Here is a 24,851-nt window from a genome sequence, read left to right as displayed (position 1 = left end):
TTGTTATGGTCTCCTAAAGCACACTCCACTAGGGGAAAAGCGACCACAGTAGCTTTCTTGCATGATGTTCCAATGTCAGAGATTTGAAAGGCTGCAACCTGGAGATCGGTTCACACCTTCACAAGGCATTACTGTCTAGAATCCGATTCCAGGGCTGATACTCAAATGGGCCATGCCTCCTTGAGGCATCTTTTCGGATAGTGATCTATCTGTCCAGGCTTGGTTATTTAAGCTGATTGGTTAATTTACTGTTATGTTCCTTTGCCCGCAGGTGGATGAGGTGAGGCTAGCTATTCTATTCTAGTGCTTAGGACTATTGATGAGGATCCCCTGGAAGAGAAGGATTAGTTAATTTACCTGTAATCCTAGTTCTCTTCCAGGGGTATCCTCATCAAAGTCATAAGCAACCCTCCCACCTCCCCAGGCAAAGGATTCTGGTATTTTAAAGTTATTGTCAACTCTTTGTGCCATGGCTTTTTGAGTCACCGCAAAGAACAACTGACCTAACTGTCACCCCTGAGGCATGATGGGAAGCTAGGGGTCATGACTGCCTTAAAGGCACGGTGCCAATTTATCTCTATGTTGCTATGAGTTAGCTTTTCAGTCTTTTTAGACTGTGTTTTTGCAATGCAGCCTGGGAGCTGTATATGCTTCAGTCCTATGTGAGAGTTTTATACGGACTGCTGTGCATTGAAACAGTTTCAAAACATGTTTTGCTGTTGTTTTCTCCTGTTTCTTATGCTTGTTTTATGATATAAGGGGGAGTTCTTACAGCATTATACAACTGTGGTGTTGATAAGGCTGCAATTGCTTTTATATATATACATATATATACACACATATATACACATATACATATACACATATATATATACATATATATATACATATACACATGTATATATATATACACATATACATATATATATACATATACATATAGATATACATATACATATATATATACATATATACATATACACATATACACATATACATATATATATACACATACATATATATACACATTACCTACTGGCGGTCGCCAGTAGGTATATATAGTTAGAATTTTCAAAAAACCCATAGAGAAAATATCCTATGTCTAATAACTTTGGCGTTTGTGGACGGAATTGGCTGAAATTTTCAGGAAAATGGCACATTTTGTTTCTGAGCAGCCCCTGAAAATTGGGGGGGGGGGGGTTCGTCCAGGGGGGGGCGAGAAAAAAGGGGGGTCCCAAAACGTGTTTTTAACATTGAGTTTTCCATAGGGCGGTTGGCCTCACTTTTAGCCCGAACGGCTGAATGGATTTGCACTAAACTTGGCAAAATTGTAGGGACTGGTAGCCCGATGTGCCTTTTGTAGGTCTCAATATATGTGCTCCAGTGGATTTTGAGAAATTAACGTTTAAAAAAAGATATATATCTGTAACAGCGGACCGGGCAGCGCTCCAGTTCGCGTACTTTTCGCGCAACGGAGCTTTGTGAAGCGAAGCTGATTGGTTCTCCGGCGTCTGTCAACATTCCAAACAGTCCGTAGCGGCCGCCATCTTGTCTCTCGGTAGGATCGAGAGACAAGAGGAGGCGAAAGGGAAGGGGCAAATGACGATAAGGGGGCATAGTAGATCCTCCCTGACCTCTTAGGTTTGATGTACCATTTTGCCAAGTTTGGTGTAATTCCGTTCAGCCATTCAGGCTGTAGACGTATCTAAATGTCAATAATCGAACGGCTGAATGGATTTGCACGAAACTTGGCAAAATATTAGGGACTGGTAGCCCGATGTGCCTTTGCTAGGTCTCAATATATGTGCTCCAGTGGATTTTGAGAAATTAACGTTCAAAAAAAGATATATATCTGTAACAGCGCTCCGCTTCGCGTACTTTTCGCGTTACGGAGCTTTGCGAAGCTGATTGGTTCTCCGGCGTCTGTCAACATTCCAAACAGTCCGTAGCGGCCGCCATCTTGTGTCTCGGTAGGATCGAGAGACAAGAGGAGGCCAAAGCGAAGGGGGAAATGACCATAAGGGGGCATAGTAGATCCTTCCTGACCTCTTAGGTTTGATGTACCATTTTGCCAAGTTTGGTGTAATTCCGTTCAGCCATTCAGGCTGTAGACGTATGTAAATGTCCTATGGAAAATTGCATGGGGAAAACACATTTGAAAGTGTTGAAATTTAGAACCAATTAAAATGTTACTTTGGTTTTGTATTTGTGTGTGATGAAAGTTAATTGGTTATGTATATATGTCAAATGAGAGGAAACCACAGCCATTTTGTGATACTACTGTCTGAGGTACATTTGTGAGGAATTTTTGGTGGTGAATTTCTGGTGTTTGATTTACACAGTACTAACACTTCTCCTACTTTTAAAAAGGTGAGTTGTTAATTTGTAAGGGGAACTATGTTGTACACTTGAAGATAATTTGAAAAATGTTTTCTGTTATTTATTTGCAGTCCTTTCTGTTATACTAAATACTTGATAAAGTTAGTTTTATATTATGTATTACTAAAAACGATAAATGAAAGTGATTATTTTTTTCTGCAATTTACAGCAAGCAATTTCAAAATAAAATGGCTCACAATGAAGAGACCGTGGCAATTTCTTTTGAATTGTCCACTACATTGATTGAAATTGAGAGCACCAATAATGAAATATTGTCACATGGAGGAGATGACTTGTATGATTCCATTAGATTGATTGAAATGGACAGCACCAATAATGAAATATTGTCACAAGGAGGAGATGACTTGAATGATTCCACTACATTGATTGAAATTGAGAGCACCAATAATGAAATATTGTCACAAGGAGGAGATGACTTGTATGATTCCATTAGATTGATTGAAATGGACAGCACCAATAATGAAATATTGTCACAAGGAGGAGATGACTTGAATGATTCCACTACATTGATTGAAATTGAGAGCACCAATAATGAAATATTGTCACGAGGAGATGACTTGAATGATTCCACTACATTGATTGAAATTGAGAGCACCAATAATGAAATATTGTCACAAGGAGGAGATGACTTGAATGATTCCACTACATTGATTGAAATTGACAGCACCAATAATGAAATATTGTCACAAGGAGGAGATGACTTGAATGATTTTTTTGATCAATCTGTTGATGGCGAATTTATCGAATGTTTGGAGACCATAGAGTTACAAGAATCATCATTGCAGACTTTTCATGAGGAAATTGCTGATGAGGACATGTTACTAGTTCTTTCAAATTTAGAAAATTCTGAAGAATAAATTTATATTTAGAAATCAAAAATTGTTTGAGACATTATTCATTTTTATTTTTAATTTATGAGGTTGTAGCGAAGTGATTGTAGTATAAAATGAGACATAGTATAGAGTGCAACATTTTTATGTTACATGGTAAGTTTACTCATATTTACTTCCCTTCTGCCACTATATTATCTCCAATGTGTATTTGACATCTCTTCTTCATCTCCGGCCTCCTTTCTCTCACTGTGTGTCTCCGATGCATCTTATCGCTGCTATTTTGTGTAATTACAGAAGAGAGTAAAATAAAATAGTTCGGAACGTGAAAAGGGGGCAAAGTAGAGTACCCCTCACCCCGTAGGCCTTTTCAGGCGGTCCCAAAAGGATCAGTTTCTGCTTTCCTGAGAGATTATGGTATGAGTTCCATATACCACAATAATTTGCATTACAACATGCAAGATATCTATCTCCTATTACCAACTTTTGGAGATATTCGCGCTAAGCGCGAATATCTCAAAAAAGATATACCTGCCCTGAGCAGTTCTTAGCCATGTTATCCAATGGGAGGTGGATAACATGGCTAAGAGCATTAGCTCGGTAATGCATGAATATCGCTGACTTTTTAGCGATATTCATGCATTGCGGCCGTTTTTTATCGCATTTGCGATAAACCTTGATAATAGCAAGGTTTATCTTCGATAATTTCTGACGATGCTTAGCGGTAAAAAATTCGTTGGTAAGCATCGTTAGCGATAAATATCGCTTAACTTTGGTAATATGCACCAACGTCTGTTAACGTTCGATTCGAAGGAAATGAGGAAGTGTTGAAAAACATTGTTTGCGCCATATTGCCTTTTTTGAAATGCCACACTTTTGTCGTGCACGGCAGCCATTTTAGATGCCTTGACCAGACCCACTCTCTGCACGCTGTCGATTCGTAGCATGGCTCCCCACCCTCGCAAGCATCTTCCCCAGGCACTGGTCACCCCCGCTCTCTGTCTTATGCATGGGCAATAAACCTCCCCCCATCTGCGCTGCTCTTCCCTGAGAATCACACTCTGTGCGCGCCCGACACCTCCCTTTCGCCCTATTCACTACCGCACCCTCTGACACTCCTCTTCCTCTGTGTCCGATTGTCCAGGCTATCAGCTAGCCCTGCAGATGTAGTTTATGGCTCCAGCTGTAAAGATTCACCCCTCTTCAAAGGAGTTATAGTAGATCAAGGCCCACACCCGATGAGATCCGTCACACCACACGTGTTCCTACTATCTGAAAACCATTCTGTATTGTGATTGGGGAGGGGACCGAGCCTGAAGCGGAAGATTCTAGGAATGACTCTTTGTACATCAAAGTTTTTACAATTATGTGTCACATTAAAAATATATAGCACTCCAACAAAGTAGTAGGAATATAAAACTTTAATAACATATAAATATATACAACAAAACAAAAACAGTAAAAACATTTAAACAACGAAGAGACCGTGGCAATTTCTTTTGAATTCCTGATGAGGACATGTTACTAGTTCTTTCAAATTATGAAAATTCAGAAGATGTTGCCTGGGGGTGGGTCGTCAGTAGCAGTCTGTTGTGCGAATAGTTCCAAGGCAGCAGAACGCGCTGAAATCTAGATGGCACGAAAGTGATGTCTAGTAAGTTGCCGCCCAGCAAATAACGGCGTGGGGCGCCGCGGGGGTGAGTGAGTCCAGTAGGCACCACAGCTATTCTTACCGGCATTGCAGAATTACTGCTGGGGACAATGCCTGTGCTGTAGCAGGGTCACAGCAGAAACAAAAAGGATTCTGTTGAAGATGTTGTTGGTTTTCAATTTGAAAACAGTTCTGGTGTCAACTGCTATGCTAATGTAGTGGTTAATGTTTTGTTTTCTCTAGAAAATGTAAAAGAGGGGGAGGCAGTCCAAAGTTCCGTTAAAAGGGCAAAGGAAAGGATCGGTGGTTTGAACTATCAGTCAAAAAGGGGAGGGGGTGCAACAATTTTTCCTACCGGGTCACACTGTGCTTTCACCGGAACTGAGGTCTGCAGGATTCTAGTAATTCAAAGTGAGGCTGGCGCCAGCATGGGAGCGCCGACGTCCCGCGGATACAGTTTCGTCACTCCACGGGAGATTATGGCAGTCATTCCCCATCGGGGGTGTCTGCGGGGGTCGGAGACTCCCGCGGCTCCTGTAGAATCTTCAAGGTCGTGGAGGACTACGGTGGTGGAGTCAACCAGTGACCGGGCCATTTCTTTATGCTGGGCCCGCTCTTGCCAGGTCGACCGCCATTTTGAGAGTTCGGTAGCTACTGGCGATCGTGGGGTCAAATGAGCGGACGGGCTCCACCCTGCCGGGCGAGACGTTGCAGCATCGCCACAGTGGAAGAACCCTTTTCCGGGCGCTTGGAGCGCCGAGGGTGCAGGTGGGAAGCCTCCACTGGGGAGGCGGGAGAGGCCTGTTCGCATCGTCTCTCCCTCCCAGTGCACCCCACGGCGTCTCGCTTGAGATTTGTTATGGCCGGACCAGGCGATGAGGACGAGGGGGGGGGGGTCGGAGGCATGTGCAAGACATCCCCCCCCAGTGTTGTCGCAGCCATTATTCAAGAGAGAAGAAGTGTCCCGTCCGTCTTCGGGCCGGGCTTCCGGTGGATGTCGGCCGGACGCCCCTGGCTCTGGCCCCATGAACGGGTTTCTTGGTTTATCGGCTGCAGCCGGATCTCGTCGGCCTCGGCCCCCCGACCGTTGGTGGCCGGACCGGAAGAGCATGTGGCGGGACTACCTGCAACTCTCAAGGGCCACCGCGGCCGGACTGGGAGAGAGAGGGGAGGGTCGAGGAGACATTCCCCCCCCCTGAAACTCTTCAGCGTTGTAAAGGCAATCCCCTGGCCGGGTCCCGCTGGCCTCGGCCTCTCCTCCGGCTACACCCTACGTTAGGATCTCCTGGCCGAGGCGTGGCAGCAGGATCCGCCTTATATGGGCTGCTCCCGGCTGGGCGTAGCCGCAACCCTGCCCCACCTTGGAAGTTTCCAGAGTGGGGGCGGATGTTCTACTGACTTGCATTTTCCCTAGTCTATCGATTTTTTTGGCGTGGCAGGCGGTGGGACAGCGAGGGGTGATTTGATTTCTCTTACTGTTTTTCTGGTCTCTCACCACTGGCATATTTCTAACGTTTTCTTGTTTCTAGGACATTAATAGGTTTTATCATTACGTTATGTTATCGTTTCTTTGTTCGTTGTTTAATAAAAGTTTATGTTCATCAGTGGCCTACTGATTTTCGTTTTCCTATTCTTTTCTTTCCAGGTTGTTTCATGCTAAAGTTTCTGTTAACAGGATACAGTGATCACTTCGTTATTATTGCATATGTCCTTTTCACTAGGGGTGCTCTCTGGTCGGGCCAGATGACGTATCTCTAGTAAATGGTCCGGGTGAAACAGGTGCATCAATCAGTGGGGAGTAGATAGGCATGACAGATTACAACGGGGGAGAAAGGTCCGCATTACGTACCCTTTCACTATTTGCAAAGATTTTCCTACGTATATTTGCAAACAGGGAATACCTCCAAAAAGAACCAATTCCCAAACAGTCAATGTTTGGGGAAACAATAAATCAATGAGGAACGAAATAGGCACGACGTGTTAAAGGTTTGCGTTACCTACCCTTCACTATCTGCAAAGGGAGAGAGAATATTCCTATTCTTCCTCGTTTGCAGGCAGAGAAGATTCTTAAGAGAACCAACTTCGAACAATTCAATGCTCGATTCAAACAATCAAGAAGGGGTACTGTGAACACAAATGAACGCCGCTTATGTACATACACATTGGTATTATCAACAGGTTGTTCCTAATGTTTCTATTTTAGGGAGGTCAAAAAGAGATCCCATTAGTGGCCTACTGATTTTGCTCGATTCCTTTTCTTTTTTTACACGATTTTTCGCTATCTGCAAAGACTAAACAGAGTATTGCGACTCTGTGCTTGTTTGTAAATAGAGATTGAACCAAAGAGAACAATCAATCAAATGGAGAGAGAAGCAGGCACGACGGATTACAACGGGAGCAAAGGCCTGCGTTAACTACCCTTCACTATCTGCAAAGAGAGAGTACTCCTAATAGAAATGAGGGGTGGGGGGCAGCATTCAAAGCAGATCAGTGTGCATAAACACGAAAATGTTTTTACTTACCACGTACTTGACATTCGACAGCTTATGATATTTGCTATTAAAAAACCATTGAAATTCACTGAAAAAACCATAGGTTATAAACCATATATAGTTAGGAATTAGCATTTAAAAAACCTTATTTTACTCACACAAAACCATTGAAATTCCATATATAGTTAGTTGCACTAACTATATATCGCGCACCCGCAATCCACTGCTGATCATGTCACATATTACATCATTCATGACATGGTCAGTGACATCACTGATGACATCACTGATGACATCACTGATGACATCATCCAGTGACTGTGTGTTTCTGTAAAGTTTAAATATGTTAGATATATTGAAGAATGAGTGGATGTATAAGTGTCTCGATGAAGGATTTAGTAGGTGCGTGACTGACTGTATGAGTGAGTGAATAAATGTGTCGTACTAAATGCATGGGTTAGTGACTAAACTGCCTGAATGTTTGCTTCAGTATGTCTGTTGTGATGTAAACTGCTGCATGTGTGGATCATTAGCTATACGAGAGGCTACATATGTTATTGATTGGTTGCCCAAGTATTTGTATGGGAGATTGAGTTTGTGTGGGGGTGGCTGGGAGGTGTGTGACTCTGTGCATAGATGTGTGAGCAGTTGATTCACTAGGTGTATGAGTTCAAGAGTGCATGTGGAAACAGCTACATGGGCGGTTGACTGTGTGCATGAGTGTATTGATGAGTGAATGGATATGTCAATGCTACATGTCATAGTAAGTACATATGTAAAACACAGTACATGTGAGAGTTGGCATATATAAATAACTGTGCATGAGAGCCACTGAATGAGTGAGTGGCTGTATGGATCATTGTGAACTTGTATCAGGGATTGTATAAGAGAGTAAATATGTGTTAGTATATGTTTGAATAAGTAAGGTGTGTATAACTGTATAGTTGAGGAAATAGAGGTGTGATTGATTCTTTGCATGACTGACTAGGTGTGTGAGTAACTCCATGGATGAGTAACAGTGTGTGAGTGTCTGTATACACTGAGTGTATCTAAGGTTTTATTAGAGTCTGAAGAGGTTTATCGTATTAGCACAAGAATGATGTCAAATGAGATGTCATCAGTGATGTCATCAGTGATGTCATGTGAGATGTCATCAGTGATGTCATCAGTGATGTAACTGACCATGTCATGAATGATGTAATATGTGACATGATCAGCAGTGGATTGTGGGTGCGCGATATATAGTTAGTGCAACTAACTATATATGGAATTTCAATGGTTTTGTGTGAGTAAAATAAGGTTTTTTAAATGCTAATTCCTAACTATATATGGTCTATAACCTATGGTTTTTTCAGTGAATATATATATATACATATACATATATACACATATATACATATACATATATACATATATACATACATACATATATACATACATACATACATACATACATACATACATATATATATATATATATACACATATATATATATATATATATATATATAAACATATATTTGGGGCACATATATGATTGTGTTTCCGGGGTCCCGCGCATGGACAGGAATATTCTAGTGCTTATGACTTTGATGAGGATACCCCTGGAAGAGAACTAGGATTACAGTTAAGTAACTCATCCATACCCTGCACTTGTGGCAATGCTCCTGGAACTCCTTGATCGAGACTCGCCCTAGGCTATCTCTAGGTTCACCTAGACTGAGGGACCCCTGTAGAAGACTGAAGCATCGTCAGACTCCCTTGGACTAGTGACACCAGCCCCCTGTAAACTGCAGGTAAAATAACTCCAGATCCAATGAATCGCTGGCCATCAGGCCCTCCATGGGATTGCCCAAATCCAGATGGTCTAGTGCATTGTGGGAACTGTAGTCCTGACTTCCACACATTTACAGGTAGCGAACACGTTCTTCCGGATGTCGAAGTAAATTTTTGCTCCACTTCCAGCTGCCAAGGCTTGTTAGACGCAAGTCCAGCAGTCAACAGCTTAATTGTTGCTGCATCTGGAAGGTACGCAATCAGACCAATGTCAGCAACCACCCCTTTGTTGTATTTTTGCATCTTTTCCCCATGCAACACTGTTTCAACAGTAAAAGCAGCTCTCCATTGGCTCCCTCGCAGCATCAGGGACAGCAAGAATAACTCACACGGGCTCCTCAGGCCATGCTAAAGTTTCACTTAATTATTTTACACTGATTTTATATTGCCTCAAAAATCTATACCTCTGGTTATAAGCATGCTATTCTGTTCGTTGTGGTGTATAAATTAAGATAAAAATAATACCCTCTATTTTTATAAATTAGTGTAGGATTGCTCTCGAGTCATGTCAATTATTATTGTCCATGTTTGAACTCTGAAATGCTGAACACATGTTCCTCTAGTGAAGCAGGACTGCTCTTTGCTAAACTACCAGGACTGAGCTAAAGACCATCTTTGGGATTCGTGACAGTATTGCATGGAGAAGCCTAACCAGCATCACCACATAATACTCCACCTTCCTATGTGGATGACTTTGCCATCTCAGATTTTCATATAAAAAGGGGAAATGCTGTCATTTACATATAACCTGATATGTCAATCATCCAAGGCCTGTCCAGGGGGAAGACCCAAAAATATGAAAGACAGTGTCAAAACAGTCAGTCATTAAAGGAGGCTGGCTCTTTGCCAACTCTGAGCCAGACCTCAAATGGAAATGACACAAGAATAAGTTACTGCCTGAAGGAGGGTTGCCGCAGCCCGGTATGTATATACGTAATAGATTTTAATGTGTGTGCAATAAAAGGGGCGGGCGCCATTACATGATAAACCAAATAAAAAGGCCACTGCGCTCCAATTTACATTTGGGTAATAAAAAGTATTTGGGCCGTCGTTTATAATAAATACACCTAATCTCTCTTGCTCAAGAGAGGTTAGGTGGTTGTCTAGAATTAGAGTGTCAGTTGATCTCTCAAAGAAGCTAATTTGGGGGCCGATCACAAACATTTTTGACTGGTGACATTTCATGTTAATTTATGGTTCAGCCTGTTACAACAATCTTTTACCACCATATTATAAAATCTGGTGTTATGTACTGTAGTACACATGTACCTGAACTGTTAGCCATTGCCCTATCAAATTTTGCTTGAACTTCAAAGAAAAAGAAACAGGTAGGTTGCGAATAATGATTGATTGAGGTGGGGAGGGCCTCAGGAAAAAAAACAATGAATATACATCTGCCCCAATACATGTCAACTTAATTTCCATGTTAATCATTTAACTTACCTTCTTTATCTGCTTCCGAGTTGTCTATAACTGTGTCCCGAACAGTGTTCCCAATATTGCTTAATTGTGTTGGCTCTGGAGGCGCTATTTTTACGTCATCACTATCGTGGGCTACACTGCACAAATGTAGTTTGTAAATTTCAGGCTCTTCCATTGTCTTATCCACATCTGATGGTTTTTGCTTGTTCCCAGAAAGGTGTACAATTTTGACCCCCTTTGCCTTGCCATTACACAACGCTGAAAGAGGCATGCCCTCCAAACTGTCTGCTGAAGAATCACCATTTATGTAAGTTCCCTTAAGGGGCGATTGTTTTCTTGAAATTATTCCACTCTTAAGCAAAACTGAGCTGTCCGCCAAGATAGACTCATTGGAACTCTCCTCTTCAACTGGAGCAAAACTATTCTCTTTCTCCAATGTACTGTTTATGCATAATTTCACTGTTTGCTTATCCGCATCGCAAGAGGACTCGTCATTCACAGACAGTTCTGCAGCTTCCTCGCCATTCTCCTCATGGCAATCAGTGCTGACCTCTAATTCACCATTTTCTAGAACTTCACTATCTTCTTCTGCTTCTGGATTATCAGAATCTCCACCCTTGTCATCATCTTCATCTTTTTTTAAATAGATTGGCTTTTTCTTCTTGATTATACCTCTCACCCATGGAGACTTCCGCCGTTTTCTCCTCATAGGAACTATGTAAAGGGAAATATAAAATACATTTGATCAACTATAGCCTAAAAAAGAAAAATATTTAAAGTGTCTGCAATGTTGTGTACTGCAGTAAGTATCTATTGAGATACTGCTGCATTACTTAATTTCTTAATTTAGTTGTTACTAGACAGTACACACAGTTTCTTCTAGATAGAGACAGACCGGCGGTTTAGGACCCATTGTGCTGTGTAAATAGCTGCATCCTACACTTCATTTTAACCGGAGGATAAAAGTCACGCTCTGTCCAACTGGTAAAGCATTTAATTTTTTTGGGTGCTAAAAAAAACCTCAACACCTTTCACCTGCTTGCTTATTTGGAGAACATGCAGGGAGGATAATCTGGTCTCAAGAGCGACTAGTTAAGGTCCAAAGATATCTCAACATGGCATGCATTAGAAAGAAAGGTGCTTGGATATTGATTATTCAATGAATATCATATAGAACTTTAAGCACTATTCTTGCAGAAATATGGAGCCAAATAAAGATTTCAAAATTGTGGTGGGCTGCTGAATTTTAAATAAACTGGAGCCTTTATATAAATAAGTACCACAGTCTAATCTGGAGCCTCCTTACACCATTACTGTAGAAGTGCATCCCAACAGAGAGTAACAGTGTTCATAGTACATTAAGCTGCAAAACAAACATTTTCAGAGATAGCAATGGTTTGATTGGAAAGAGGGGAAACTCCAATTCCTCACCACTCAAACAGGTTAGAGGCGCAACCCTATTTTAGAGGGTAACAATTGAAGTCCTACAGATCTTTTTCCTTACCAATGCCAACATTCCCTCAGTTTGGTCTGAATTCAGTTTGAGCCAATGGTTGCAGTGTTCCCCCCACCCCCCAGCCTCCACTGTGCAATTTCAGAATCTCCCCTCTGTCAACCATATTGTATTATCCTGAGAATGATCATTTTACTATCATGTAAATATGAAAATGGAACCCATGAGACTGAGGACGCAGCAGGTCAACAAACATTGAAGAGACTGGGGGCTAGAAAGAAGCCCTGCGGGACACTAAAGACTAGGCGTATAGACTGACAAACAGAGCTAGGCATATATATTGAACCGCGTCATTCAATAAGGGTTTATTCATGCCACAAGACAAACTAAAGACAGTCCAACGAAGACCTTTGGGCGAGCATGTCAAATGCTGATGTAGAATTAAAATGTCTAGAGCACGGACTCCACCACCATCCAGGATCCTTCGAGGTGAGCCAGGAAGCCACTTGGACTACGTCTGAAGTGTAATTATTTTATAGAGAAGTTCTCAGTAACACTGGCATGAATGCTTCTAAGATCTATGTTGCTGCAGGTAACAGAACAACATAGATAAATGTTCCAAGGCAAGGGGAAATGACCCAGAAGCCAGAGGGGGATTTCAGATGAATAACAAGAGTGCAGCAAACATCACTCAGTATGTTGCAAAACCCATGGAGGACAGGGATTCAATGTGTTCTGTTTTTAAAGATCTAAGACTATGGAGAGTGGTATCTTCCATGAGAGCTCTAAAAGTAAGTCAGTAATCCAGCAAGCTTTAGACAAGTAAGGCATCACAATCATAGAGGATACTGGCTATATTTAAGGAGTTTTCTTATAACAGTAACATTTTCAGGAAAATAAATAGGAAGATGGTCCCAATATCGGAGTCTGAATAATAGCTCTATTCGCTACAGTGGAATTGGCCAAATCCTGAACAACTGTGAAAAATAGGTTTCTAATTATTACTTTCTAAAGATGAGACCGGAGAAAAGCTTAAAGTTTTCGAAATACTCTACTCTCATATGCTAACTGTTTTTTCTGGAGACAATTAAGTCAGACAAAATGAAAGCATCCAGGCTTCAAGTGATAATTTTTGTTAAATTTCATGACTAGTGATGGGAAATATCACAACTAGTGATGATATGTGTCACTTGTGCCCAGCGACAGAAATGTAACTACTTGTTCCTTGCATTAAGATACTTCGTAATAACTGCCAGACCATCCATGTTCTCTGCTAAAGTGTGTGTGTGAAGGCAAAGCTATCAGAAATCATGCACTCAAGTTGAGCGATGGAGGGATATGGTGCGGCACTCCTTCCTCATTGGACAGGAGGACTCCCTGGAGAAGGTATATGTTGGCTTTTTAAAATAGACGGCAGGCTAAAAAAAACGAAACTTTTTTGTTCAAGTAGTACTGTCTAAGATGACCAAACATATTAGGTTGGATCTGATCTGTAGGACCCTGAAAATTATAAGATGAATGGAAACTGTATGTGAATGCCCCGATACAGTCCAACATGAGGACATCCTCCTTTGGATCTGGACCTCATGCCTATCCAGTTAGCCAACTGATGCAGCCGTTGTTCATCTATGAGTGTGTGTGGTGGGGGAGGGAGGGGGTCCATGGATGAACAACCCTATATCTCACAGATGAGGCCAAACTATTCCAGGAGAATTTCCTACCCACGTGTGGAGTTGGAAACCCTGCTCGGGATCTCTGCTTTAGTATTGTATATACTCAAAGTAGGAGACTAACAGTAGCATGATTTCAGGAAGGCTTGTTTCCACAGGCTTATGGCTAGCAGAACAGCGGGAAGTCGTTGCTGCCTTGGTTCTTTACATAGAAGAATACAATGATATTGCATCTGTAGAATCCCAGACCTTTGGATCTCACCACTGGAATATAGGCTATCCATGCTAGAAAGGCCACCATCTGCAACAATTGTGAAGCTTGGCCTATTAGACTGACATAATACAGCACACTTGTAGTTCCAAAAGCATCTTTGGAAGAAATAGTCTGGTTGTGCTAGTGCACTCCGCCTGGCCCTCAGCCTTTGGAGCATAGAAAAGGCATTCACATGTCTACAATAAGGAACTGCCCTGGAGTACTGTTTCCTCTTGGTGGTCAGTTTACAGTGTCCCAAGTGTCAGGACAATACAGGATACAATTGACGTAGATACTGCTCTGATAAAGCAATCATCTGAGTGACTGCTTAAAGCAGTGCAACATGTGCAGCCAAAGAAGGGAAACCACTGGGACAGATTTAGCACATAAATTGAATGGCAGTCGCATCTACTGGTAGTGTTGGTTTTCCACAGCAAACTATCCTATATTCCTAAAGGTTAAGCTGATAGAAGAAAGTGTCCTGAAGATCGAATGACCAGAGTCAGTCCCTTTACTAGCCACCTTCTAGAACCCCAGCCAAAGTTAATACCTCTCCCCCTTAAGGGTTCCCAAAAGAAGTCTGCAAACTGCATCTCTTCTAGGGAAACCAGATGGGTTTAAACTGGGGACTGTAGGGCACAACTGTTCATTTGGTCATCAAGAAGAGATGCCATTTCAAGCTCCTGACCCACGCCTACAAAGCCTCACTGACCCCTCAGGAACCGCTGCTCTGCACACCTCGGACAGATCCCTCACACACGACGACGCCTCGCCAGAGTCTACTCCGTCTCCCATCCTGCCCCCAAATCCTGGAACTCCCTCCCCCTCCACACCCCTCCCTCACTGACCCACTTCAGAAAGGGGATCTAGACCTTACTCTTCGACAGAGGCATGCTGAGAGAGCCTGGATACCCTATCGGAGGACAAGCGCACTCTACGTACAAGTACAACCTGATTGATTGATAAAGGATAGTAGCCATGTATGTGTGGGTATCTGGATGTAGACATGGTTTTGGACAGAGCACCATCACCCTTTGAAGTGGAGTGATCCTCCTGAGAAGGTGAGGAGAACTGCTGGTGCCCAGCAAAGTCTCAGACATAGATAGGGCTATGTTGAGGTAGAGATATAGGCTTGTTATATCCCATGAAACATCCTGGGCCTGGTCACTGGTACCTAAGGTCACCCTTGAAACACCAGGAGACATCTGCTATCTATCAGGGGAGGAGGTCTTGGTGGCACCAGTTGATTAGGTAATAATCAAGGACCTGACTAGAACGTGGCATATTTTACACAAAAGTAATATCTCATCAATATGGAAATAAAATAATGATTGTTGATTAAAGGAAAAGTTAATATACTTTTTGCCCCACAAGGGCTTTTGCCTGATATCCATCCACCCACCCACTGGAAAAATAAAGGTTAAACTGATGTTATAATTAGGTGGAAATGTCAGTTAAAACTTAACATTTTAAATTTAAAAACATTGAAATTCACCAGTTACAGTGTACAATTCCAGTTCACTGAGCTAACTAGAACTAACTAGTGAGGGGTAGCGGGGGTAGGGGCGAGTCCTGGAGGGTGTTGCAGGGGAGAGTGAATCGTGGAGGTGTCGAGGGGAAATAAAGAAATGAAAGCAATACAATTAAACGTACCTTTCCTGCATGGAGAGGGGCAGAGTGTGCATGACTGGTTTGGGCAGCCCAAGAGGGCAGACCAAACAGTCTTTGTGCACTCAGGAGTTGGCAAACAAATCCTCCCCTGCCCAGCTCAAAGAGTAGAGCAGGAGTAGAGCAGCCCCGCCTTCCTGCAAAGCAAACATTCTTGTTTGGAATGCTTCATGAAGATTCGCCAAATAGTGCCAACATGATTCGCAAAACAAAAAAACTCTCCTCCTATAGAAAAGTCTGACTTATGCAACCGACACACACACTTTTTTACTTTTTTTTTTTAATAAGGTGTCTTCAGGACACCTTTACTATGTATTTGCGTGTCAATATCATCAAAGGAGTGCCGTCCCATTCCCTAGGTAGCAGTTTGTAAGGAATTTTGCCAGTGATGCAGACAAACTCCTGCTGCAGAGAAAGAGTTTGGCAGTTTCCAGTCCCTTCCGAGCACCGGCACACTCCTGAAAGAGGTGGCCTGGTGCTCATTTGCAGGGCTGACCCATTAATATGCATTTGATATCACACATACATCTGATGGACCTAGCAGGGAATCTCTAGCCCCTTCCAGGTCCTTCCCAGAACTGGTATGATGGGGCTAGGGCGCTACAGAGGAGGCAAAGGGCAGCTATTACTGACCCAGCTCCACCCTAGCTTTGTCCACTAGTTCCAGCTCAATCCACATTTTTCTGGAGGTTGGGAGATAGGTGGTAGAGAGGGTAGTAAGAGCAGCCCACCTCAACCTACAGTCACTCCCGCCCTAAAAAGAGAAAAGGTGACCCAGGAGGTGGGGACCAGAAGAAGCGAGACTAGGACTGACTTATTCTATTCACTTCCAATCGTGAATTCCTGTTTCAGGTTCATCTCACATACATCCGTGGCCGCAGAATGCTTCTCTGTTCATAAGAAACCATTCTGAGATAAACAGATATACCTCTGTACACCCTAGCAAGAAGGTAGATGATCTTAGGATTTTTTTTAAGAATAAGAAAAATAAAATCAAAGCAGTGCCGGTCCCGTTCTAGGGCACAGATGAAACCAGTTACTTAGCTGTAACATAGTTTGAACCTCTAGTGTCACATGCTGTGCCTGCATCCCGCTGCCTTGTGGCTGGAACCGGAGAGCGCTTCTTGTTTTTTGTTCATCTTCAAACATTTTAGAAATTGCCTACCATACAGCTTTTAGATAGCCCATTGTTGATCACTGGTTGGCTTGCTTGTCACTCATTTGCTTGTTTCTTATTTAATGGCTTTCCTTCCTCTTGTGATTCTCTCCCCACTGGAGCCTAACTTATTTACCATCTTTTTTTAATTTTCTTTCAGTGACTCCAAGACACCAAACGTGTATTCTAGCTCTTTCCAGGTGCTACTTCCCCTTGTTAAACCACCTGTGTGTGTTCCATGTTGCTCACAAGTTCGCCATTTAGTTTCCGCTAGCTTTCCTTTTTTCCTTTATTATTTTCCTCCCCTGGGCCGATCTTCGAGTGCCCCCATTGCTCCCTTGCCCCAATGCACACCCTTTGAATAGCAGTTATTCTGGAGGTCTGTGTGTTCATGGAGAGACACGCTGATGCTCTAAAGCATCTAAAAAAAATTATTGATGAAGCCAATAGCTCAAAAAGCTGAGACGATTAACTCTGCCAATGTTTGTGATGCCAATGCGTGCATGATGCCATTTAACAATGCTTAGAACTTCTTGTTAAAAATAGTGTCGCTTGAAGGAGCATCAGGAAATAGAGCGAAAGGCTGACAATCAATGAAACAGATAGGAGGAAGTGGTCAAATGAAGTGGAAAGCCTTGCAGCATGCGGAGGAAGGAAAACAAGGGATGTTACACCATCCTCCTTGAGTTAATCAAAATGCTAAGAATGGGGGCAAGGAACCAAGGAAAAAAATGCACTTAATGCAGGCCGGTTGCCCCGTGTTCCTGAAGGAATCCTAAGCAGAGAAAGGAGCAGGCAAGGGATGCCTTATCTGTTACCGCTGCCGGGCATGCTAGCGAGCCAGAATTAAGGAAACCGGGAGTAAACACAATGTATTGCAATCTCTTGGTCAGCACTAATCAGATTAGAGTGAATTAAAGGTAGTCGGGCTTGGAAAACTTACTTTGTAGCATAAAAAATTATGAATCTCCTCATCCTTCAGGATGGATATTCAAAATGCCTTGAACACGGCTGAACCTTTTCAAGACAAACACAGTAATCAATTAAGTACATTTCAAAAATGGTTGTTGAATTGTACTTCATAAAAGGTTCAACCATGTTCGGATCCTTTCAACATCAGTCTGTTTATTTCAAAATGCTCCATAATATTAGTCAGAGGATAAAGCTTTATTCGCTTGTAAAATAGTGCAATCATAAAAGCAGTACATACAGCAGTATAATCACAATAATATATAAAATTGTATAACTCCATTAACGTCAGTCATACATAAAAGTTAAAAGCATGGATATTGCCAGGGATAATAAAAATAAAATCCAAAATTCATTAAAGCACTATACTCTTCCTATAAGCAACCACCCTTTTTAGAAACATCGCAACTTTCCAGATCATATCAGCATTGTCCAGGGTTTGCAGTGCAATATACGCAGGCCGGCAAGTCCTAACCCCCATCATGTTTAACATTGGTCGAATCCACACTTTCCTAATACCAGAGTAAAAACCACAAAAAAAGATTACACGGATGGTGGATTGACATGAGCAATCGCCACAAGGACAGGCTATCTATCATAGTGCGGCTCCAATTATTCGTGTTAGGAAAGCTGGTAAGTCTATGGAATATGAGGAGTCTAAATCTTGTTAATAAAAATCTATCGTACCACACTGGAACTAAAGCTAGATAAGGCTGCATTTTAAAAACACTTAAGATCATTTGATTTTCTAATACTCTGGGCTTGAAAATTTCAGTCGTCAACCTTGTCATTTCCAGCATTGCAATACCTTCTTTTTTTAATTCCTTCCTGCTTATTAAGTGCAAGGATTCGGGATCAGTAAAATACTCTGGATGACACAGATTCTGCATAAAATTATAAACATAATAAATCCATGGGATCCTTAGTACTTTTTCCAATTTTAAAATATGCTTTAAAATATCCCTATTTAACGTGGGTTCTTCTTTAGTACATACTCGATGCCACAATAAGACCTGCTCAAGTTTAATAATGTCAGACAGATACGTTAAACCCAATTCGGCATGACCGATGTAAGCAGATGTTGTTCTGGGTACTGAGAATAGATATCTTAGGAATTTATTTTCCACTACTTGTAAAGAATGTGTTTTTGCAATGCCCCAGAACCACAAGTTGCAGTGGAAATACTTTTAGCCCGATAAATTTGTAAAAGTTCCACCGGTGGTCGTTTCCCTAATCTTTTCGAAAACTTGGTGAGTGCAGAAATGATGTTAATAAAACTAAATTTTTTAGATCTTATTGCCTGTGCCCACGTGTCTTCTTGGTGGAACATGACACCCAAATATGAGAAGGTTTTTGTTGTTTGTTGAGTTGACTGACAAACACCGCAGCGCTAGCGCTTGGCAGTGATCAAGGACTGCTGCAAGCGTTTTTTAATCGTTTTTATTGCATTTCATTTATTTGAAAAAACTTGTTTTAATACCTGTATTCTGTTTGCCTACTCCCCGGTCCACCGCAGCTACCAGTGCTGATTGTTGTGGAGGGAGGTAAGGCGGCACCACTTCCTGCTTGTTCCACATTGGGCAGCCATCTTGGGAGGTTGACGTGCTAGTCTACCCTTCGCCTAATCTATTTGGTCCCTCTTCTCCCCGCGCAGCGGTGACGCGCAGCGGTAGCGCCGTAGACGCGCCGAAGAGGCGCCAAAGAGAAGCCAGTCCGCGTCCAGACGCTTCCCGCTGGCCCCTGGACGCGACTTCCATCATGGTAGGAGAGCGCCTCTCTTATAACACCTTGTCGCTGCTTGCCTTACGACCGGTCCCCAATCCTTCCTGTCGGCACTCGATTCTTCCTTCCAACGAAGACCATTCTTGTAAAAACTGTGACTGGAGTACTCTTTCTTCACACAGCCGTCATTCTTCCTCTGCACATAAATGGAGAATGTTTCTCCTCAATTGTCGGTCTTTACCGAAACATCACACTGAGTTGTACATGTTGATAAAAGAGCTCAATCCTGATGCTCTTTTCCTAACGGAGACTTGGCTCCAAATAGAAAATGATCCTGCCACAGTGTGGGCTACTCCTCAAGGATACACCCTTAAACGCTTTGATCGTCAGACTGGGAGAGGGGGTGGACTGGCCATCATACACAGAGATAGCTTTAGGTGCTGCATCTCCCCCACCACCTCCCCAGCCTGTGAGAGTTTTTATTTTGTGTTAGAATTTTCTCCCACAACTACCTTCTCAGGTATCCTAGCCTATCGTCCCCCTGGTGCCCTCAATAACTTTATCACCAAGATAACAGAGCTCACTGCAAATGCTGTGCTGACCTCGTCCAATCTTACCCTGCTTGGGGACTTTAACCTACACCTTGATGACCCCCATGACTCATCAGCAAACATTTTCGCTCTAACTTGCAAGCTATTGCTCTTCACCAAAGGGGCTACCAGGCCACTCATAATAGGGGACATCTTCTTGATCATATCTACAGTAACTTAGACGACCTCACTGTAGATACTCCCATTCCACTGCCCTGGACCGATCATTTTTTAATTCCTTTTACATGGTCCACCTACTCGCCCTCTCCCCCTCAAAATCTCGTCAAACACCTGGGTAGGAAATGGCCCTCACTTCCCCGTTCCTGACTGGGCAGCGGCTCTCGCCCGAGATCCTCCTAGGAAGGCTACCAACTCATTTATGGCCACCAACAACTTTGATAATTGGATTACTACCACCCTGGTTCAGGTCCTCCCCAAACTTCCCTGTAAATCTATAACAAGACCCAAAGCTGCCCCGTGGTACACACCTGCCCTCAGAATCATGAAATTAGAGTGCCGTAAACTTGAGAGAGCCTGGAGACAGAACCACTCTCAGCTCAGAAAGGCAGAATATAGGGCTGCTATAAAGCTCTACAAAATAGAGATTAAGGCGGCACAAGTTCTTTTTTATGAGGGGAGAATTAACTTAGCTGCCAATGCCCCTAAGGAAATTTTTAAGATAGTGAAGTCCCTCATCTCATCTCCTGCTGAGGGCGCCCAAGACCGATGTAACGATTTGGCTACTTTTTTTTCTCAAAAAATTCAAATCATATATTCCTCCTTCAATAACCCTAGGGACAACATGGGACTTATTTCTCCCATAGCTCCGAATCCTTCGGTCCCCTGTAGGCTTGACACTATCCCACTTCTTGACACCGGCAGATTAGACAGATTAATTCCCAAAATGTGTTCTGGGTCACCCTCTGACCCGGCACCTCCTCGGGCCCTTATCAAAGTCTGGGACGTTATCCGTCCGGTTATTATGGACGTACTTAATACGTCCATCACCTCCAGATCTGTCCCTCCCTCATGGAAGTGTGCAATGGTGAAGGCCTTGCTGAAAAAGCCTACCCTGGACCAAAGTAATTTGTCCAACTATCGTCCCATCTCCTTGCTTCCGTGGCTGAGTAAACTGCTGGAGAGGCACGTCAATTACATCCTAATGGACTACCTTGAGTCCAATGGTCTGCTGCGTGCCTCCCAGACAGGTTTTCGTCCTCAGCACGGAACCGAAACCGCCCTTCTGGCGGTAACGGAAGAAGCAAGAGCCGTGCTGGACCGGGGAGGAAAAGTCGCCATTATCCTATTGGACCTCAGTGCCGCGTTCGACACGGTTAAACATGCTACGCTATTACATCGTTTGGTGTGCATGGGTGTGTCGGGCGCGGCCCTGGAATGGCTGACATCCTTCCTGGATGAACGTTCCTTTCGGGTCTTTGAGGGGGAGGTGGCTTCTCCCAAACACCCATTGAGGTGTGGGGTTCCTCAGGGCTCTTCCCTGAGCCCCACCCTTTTCAATGCCTACATGGAACCCCTAGACAGGATAGTCCATCCCTTTGGTGTGCGTATTGTCACCTACGCCGACGATACCCAACTGGTGGTCTCTTTAGACCACCCGGAGGGTTCGTCCAACACCTTAGGCTCCTGTCTGGAGCCTGTGGCCAGATGGATGCAATCTTCGTGTCTGAAGCTCAACGGGGAGAAGACTGACATCATGCTTCTGGGCAATCCCTCCCCGTCTGCCCTTGCAACCATCTGGCCACCATGTCTGGGTCCGCCCCCTGTCCCCAAGCCCCAAATAAAGAGCCTCGGGATTTGGCTTGACAAAGCACTAGATTTTTCGGCTCAAGCCACCAAGACTGCCGCCACTTGCTTTGGGCTAATGAGGACGCTCCGCAAGTTGCTCCCTCTGCTCCCATTCCAGGCGAGAGGGATCATGGTCCAGGCCTTGATTCTGTCCCGTCTGGACTATGGGAACGCTCTCTACATGGGGGCCCCAGCTTCTGTCATACAGAAGCTTCAGGTTACACAAAACAGTGCTGCCCGCTTACTCTATAATCTGCCCCGCTGGCAGTCAGCGAACAAGACCCTAAAGGAGCTTCACTGGCTCCCAATAGCATCAAGAGTGCAATTCAAGGCCATGTGCATTCTGCACAAGTCCTTTCATCGAGCTGGCCCTGCTATTCTCCACTCTATAGTCAAGCCTTATATCCCTTCCTGTCCCCTTCGCTCAGGCACCCTTCAGTTGGCTACCTCTATCAAAGTCAACAGAGCTCGATGGGGCGGTCGCTCTTTTTCCCACTCAGCGGCAAAACTTTGGAATTCCTTCCCTTTCCCTGTCCGAGGAAACAGTAATCACATGTCCTTCAGGAAAGCCCTGAAAACGCACTTGTTTGCCAAGACTTGCTGAACTACCCTGAGCCCGCGCTAAATCATTCAGTCACAAGCGCTGCGAGGCCTCCGGGTAGTTACGCGCTATACAAGTGCAATTTTTCATTTCGTTTCAATCTTTTGGTCCCCAAAAAACATTTCACAAGATTCCTCCCCACACCATATCTCATAACAAAAGTCTTGGAAGTGTTCACTGATAGTCCTAAGTCATACATAAAATTATTAAAACCATTTAATACTCTCTGTAGACCTACTTGTGTCCTGATAGTAAAACCGCGTCATCAACATATAAAAGAGCAGGAATTGAACGACAATTAATCTTAGGGAAGTCAACAATTTGCTCAAGTAATGCGCCCTCAGGATCATTTATGTACAAATTAAAAAGAAATGGTGCAAGGACACATCCTTGACGGACTCCCTACGTATTGGGATTGGAGTTGTGGACCCACCCTTAACATCAAAGTGGACTCTCGTTTGAGCATTGCAATAAAATAGTCTTAAAAAGTGGATAATTTGATGATCCGCACCTATCTTTTCTAAAATCTCCAAAAGTTTAATATGTCTTACCGAGTCAAAAGCAGCTGTCAGGTCTACGAAAGATAAAAACAAGTTACTATTTTTTACACAGACATATTTTCCCACCAATAAGGCAAGGTTACGCGTCTGCTCAATAGTGCCCACTCCTTGACGGAAGCCGTACTGTAAATCAGAAAGGATTCTATTGTCAGATGCCCAGGCTTTTAATCTTACTAAAATTACACTACCTAGAATTTTTGTCATTGAGTCTAATAACGAAATAGGCCTGCAGCATTTAGGGTCTTGGCGGTTTCCTTTTTTAAAGAAGGGGACTATAATTGACTCTGTCCAGATTGCCGGAAATGAAACATGGCAACTGGCATTCGCTACTTGCGTAATGATTGGGCCCCAAAGAGATAAATTCTATTTAAAAAGATCACAGGGAACATCATCTGGTCCGGGTGCCTTTCCTCCATGGATGTTGGAGATCTCAGTCATCACCTCGTCTACGGTGAAATTAGGTCAGTATTTACTGATTTATTATTTATTAATGGATTACTTAACTTGTTATCCAGCTGATCTATCCCCTTAAATAACCCTGTGAAATGCTCAACCCACTGGTCTTCCGAGATGGCGATCTCAATGGTGGGACCCCAGTCTTGTTTCAAAAAAGGTGCTTTAACAGCCTTCCAGAAAGCACTACTATCCCTACTTATAGCAGCCAGATGGAGGGACCCCCAGGCTTCCTTTTTCAAACTATCTCTTCTCTCCTTTATAGCTAGATTGTACGTTCTCCTTGCCACACTAATAGCCTCCTGATCTCTCGGGATAGTATGGAGAATCCTTTTTAGGTTTGTGTGTGCTTTCGTGCACTGGGAGTCAAACCAGCCAATTGGTTTTGCTTTCCTGGACTTATGAACAAAAAGGGCCTCCCTCACAGTGCTAGATATTAACACAAAGGCCTCTAAAATGCTACTTGGACCAGCTAAGTCGTTCATACGAACATCAAATTCAGTTTTACACTCAGTCAACACAGTTTTTAAAATGCGTTCAGGATCAACCATAGCCCATTTCAGTGCATAACCATTTGTTCGGTCCAGTACTACAGACTCCAAGGACTAAGGGACAGTGTTAACTCTTTTATTACTTCTTAGCCACCCTTTAAAGGTGGCACACAATGGGAAATGGTCACTCAAAGATATATCTCCAATGAAAAATGAGCTAACTTGAGAGGCATAGCGATTCGACAACAATAAAAAGTCAATTGTAGAAAATAAACCCCGCCCGTTAAAAGTATAACACATTGATACTGGTTCTAAACACATTTCATTTACAAATCCTAAGTGCATAACAACTCGTTTAACCTCTCCCCAAGTTTAGAATCAATAAAGTGTGTGCAACTAGACCCTGCCTCCACATCAACTTCGCACACATTTAAATCGATAATAGGACATAGACCACAGTTAAAATCTGCTTCAAAAAGAATCCTAGAATCTTGTGCACATTTATGCCTTAGAGATTGAACTTCAGTTACTAACTCATTAAAAACAGATTCTACATCAGGCGTGGCAATATTGTTGTACAAGTTAATCAGAATTATCGATCGCTTGCTACCAATTTTAATATTAATTATCTGATCAGAAGTTTTATTTAACCTAGATTCAATTTTGCTAAAGTTCAGGGTATTAGCGATGTATGTACAAAGGCCTCCCTTTAATCTGCCAACTTTACTTTCTCTCGCCTTAGTGTGTAAGGTTCTGTACCCATTAATATGTGACTGGTCTCTTGCCCACGTCTCTTGTAGGCAGAGAATATCATCGCTTTGTATAAAT

The 24,851-nt window shown here is 43.0% G+C and overlaps 1 protein-coding gene across 3 annotated transcripts in view; it reads right to left on the bottom strand.

Moving 5' to 3' along the window:
• Positions 1-24,851, bottom strand: part of ATAD2B (ATPase family AAA domain containing 2B) — a 974,520-nt gene that overhangs the window by 129,299 nt on the left and 820,370 nt on the right. For all 3 annotated transcript variants that reach the window (XM_078647713.1, XM_078647714.1, XM_078647715.1), the window contains one exon: positions 10,653-11,345. In XM_078647713.1, coding sequence (XP_078503839.1) covers positions 10,653-11,345 — 693 coding nt within the window. The remainder of the gene's footprint in view (positions 1-10,652; positions 11,346-24,851) is intronic.

Source organism: Lissotriton helveticus, chromosome 6 (assembly GCF_964261635.1).
Source record: "Lissotriton helveticus chromosome 6, aLisHel1.1, whole genome shotgun sequence".
Lineage (NCBI taxonomy): Eukaryota > Metazoa > Chordata > Amphibia > Caudata > Salamandridae > Lissotriton > Lissotriton helveticus.
Note: the sequence above shows the minus strand (reverse complement) of the source record. Positions and strands in the feature narration are given on the sequence as shown.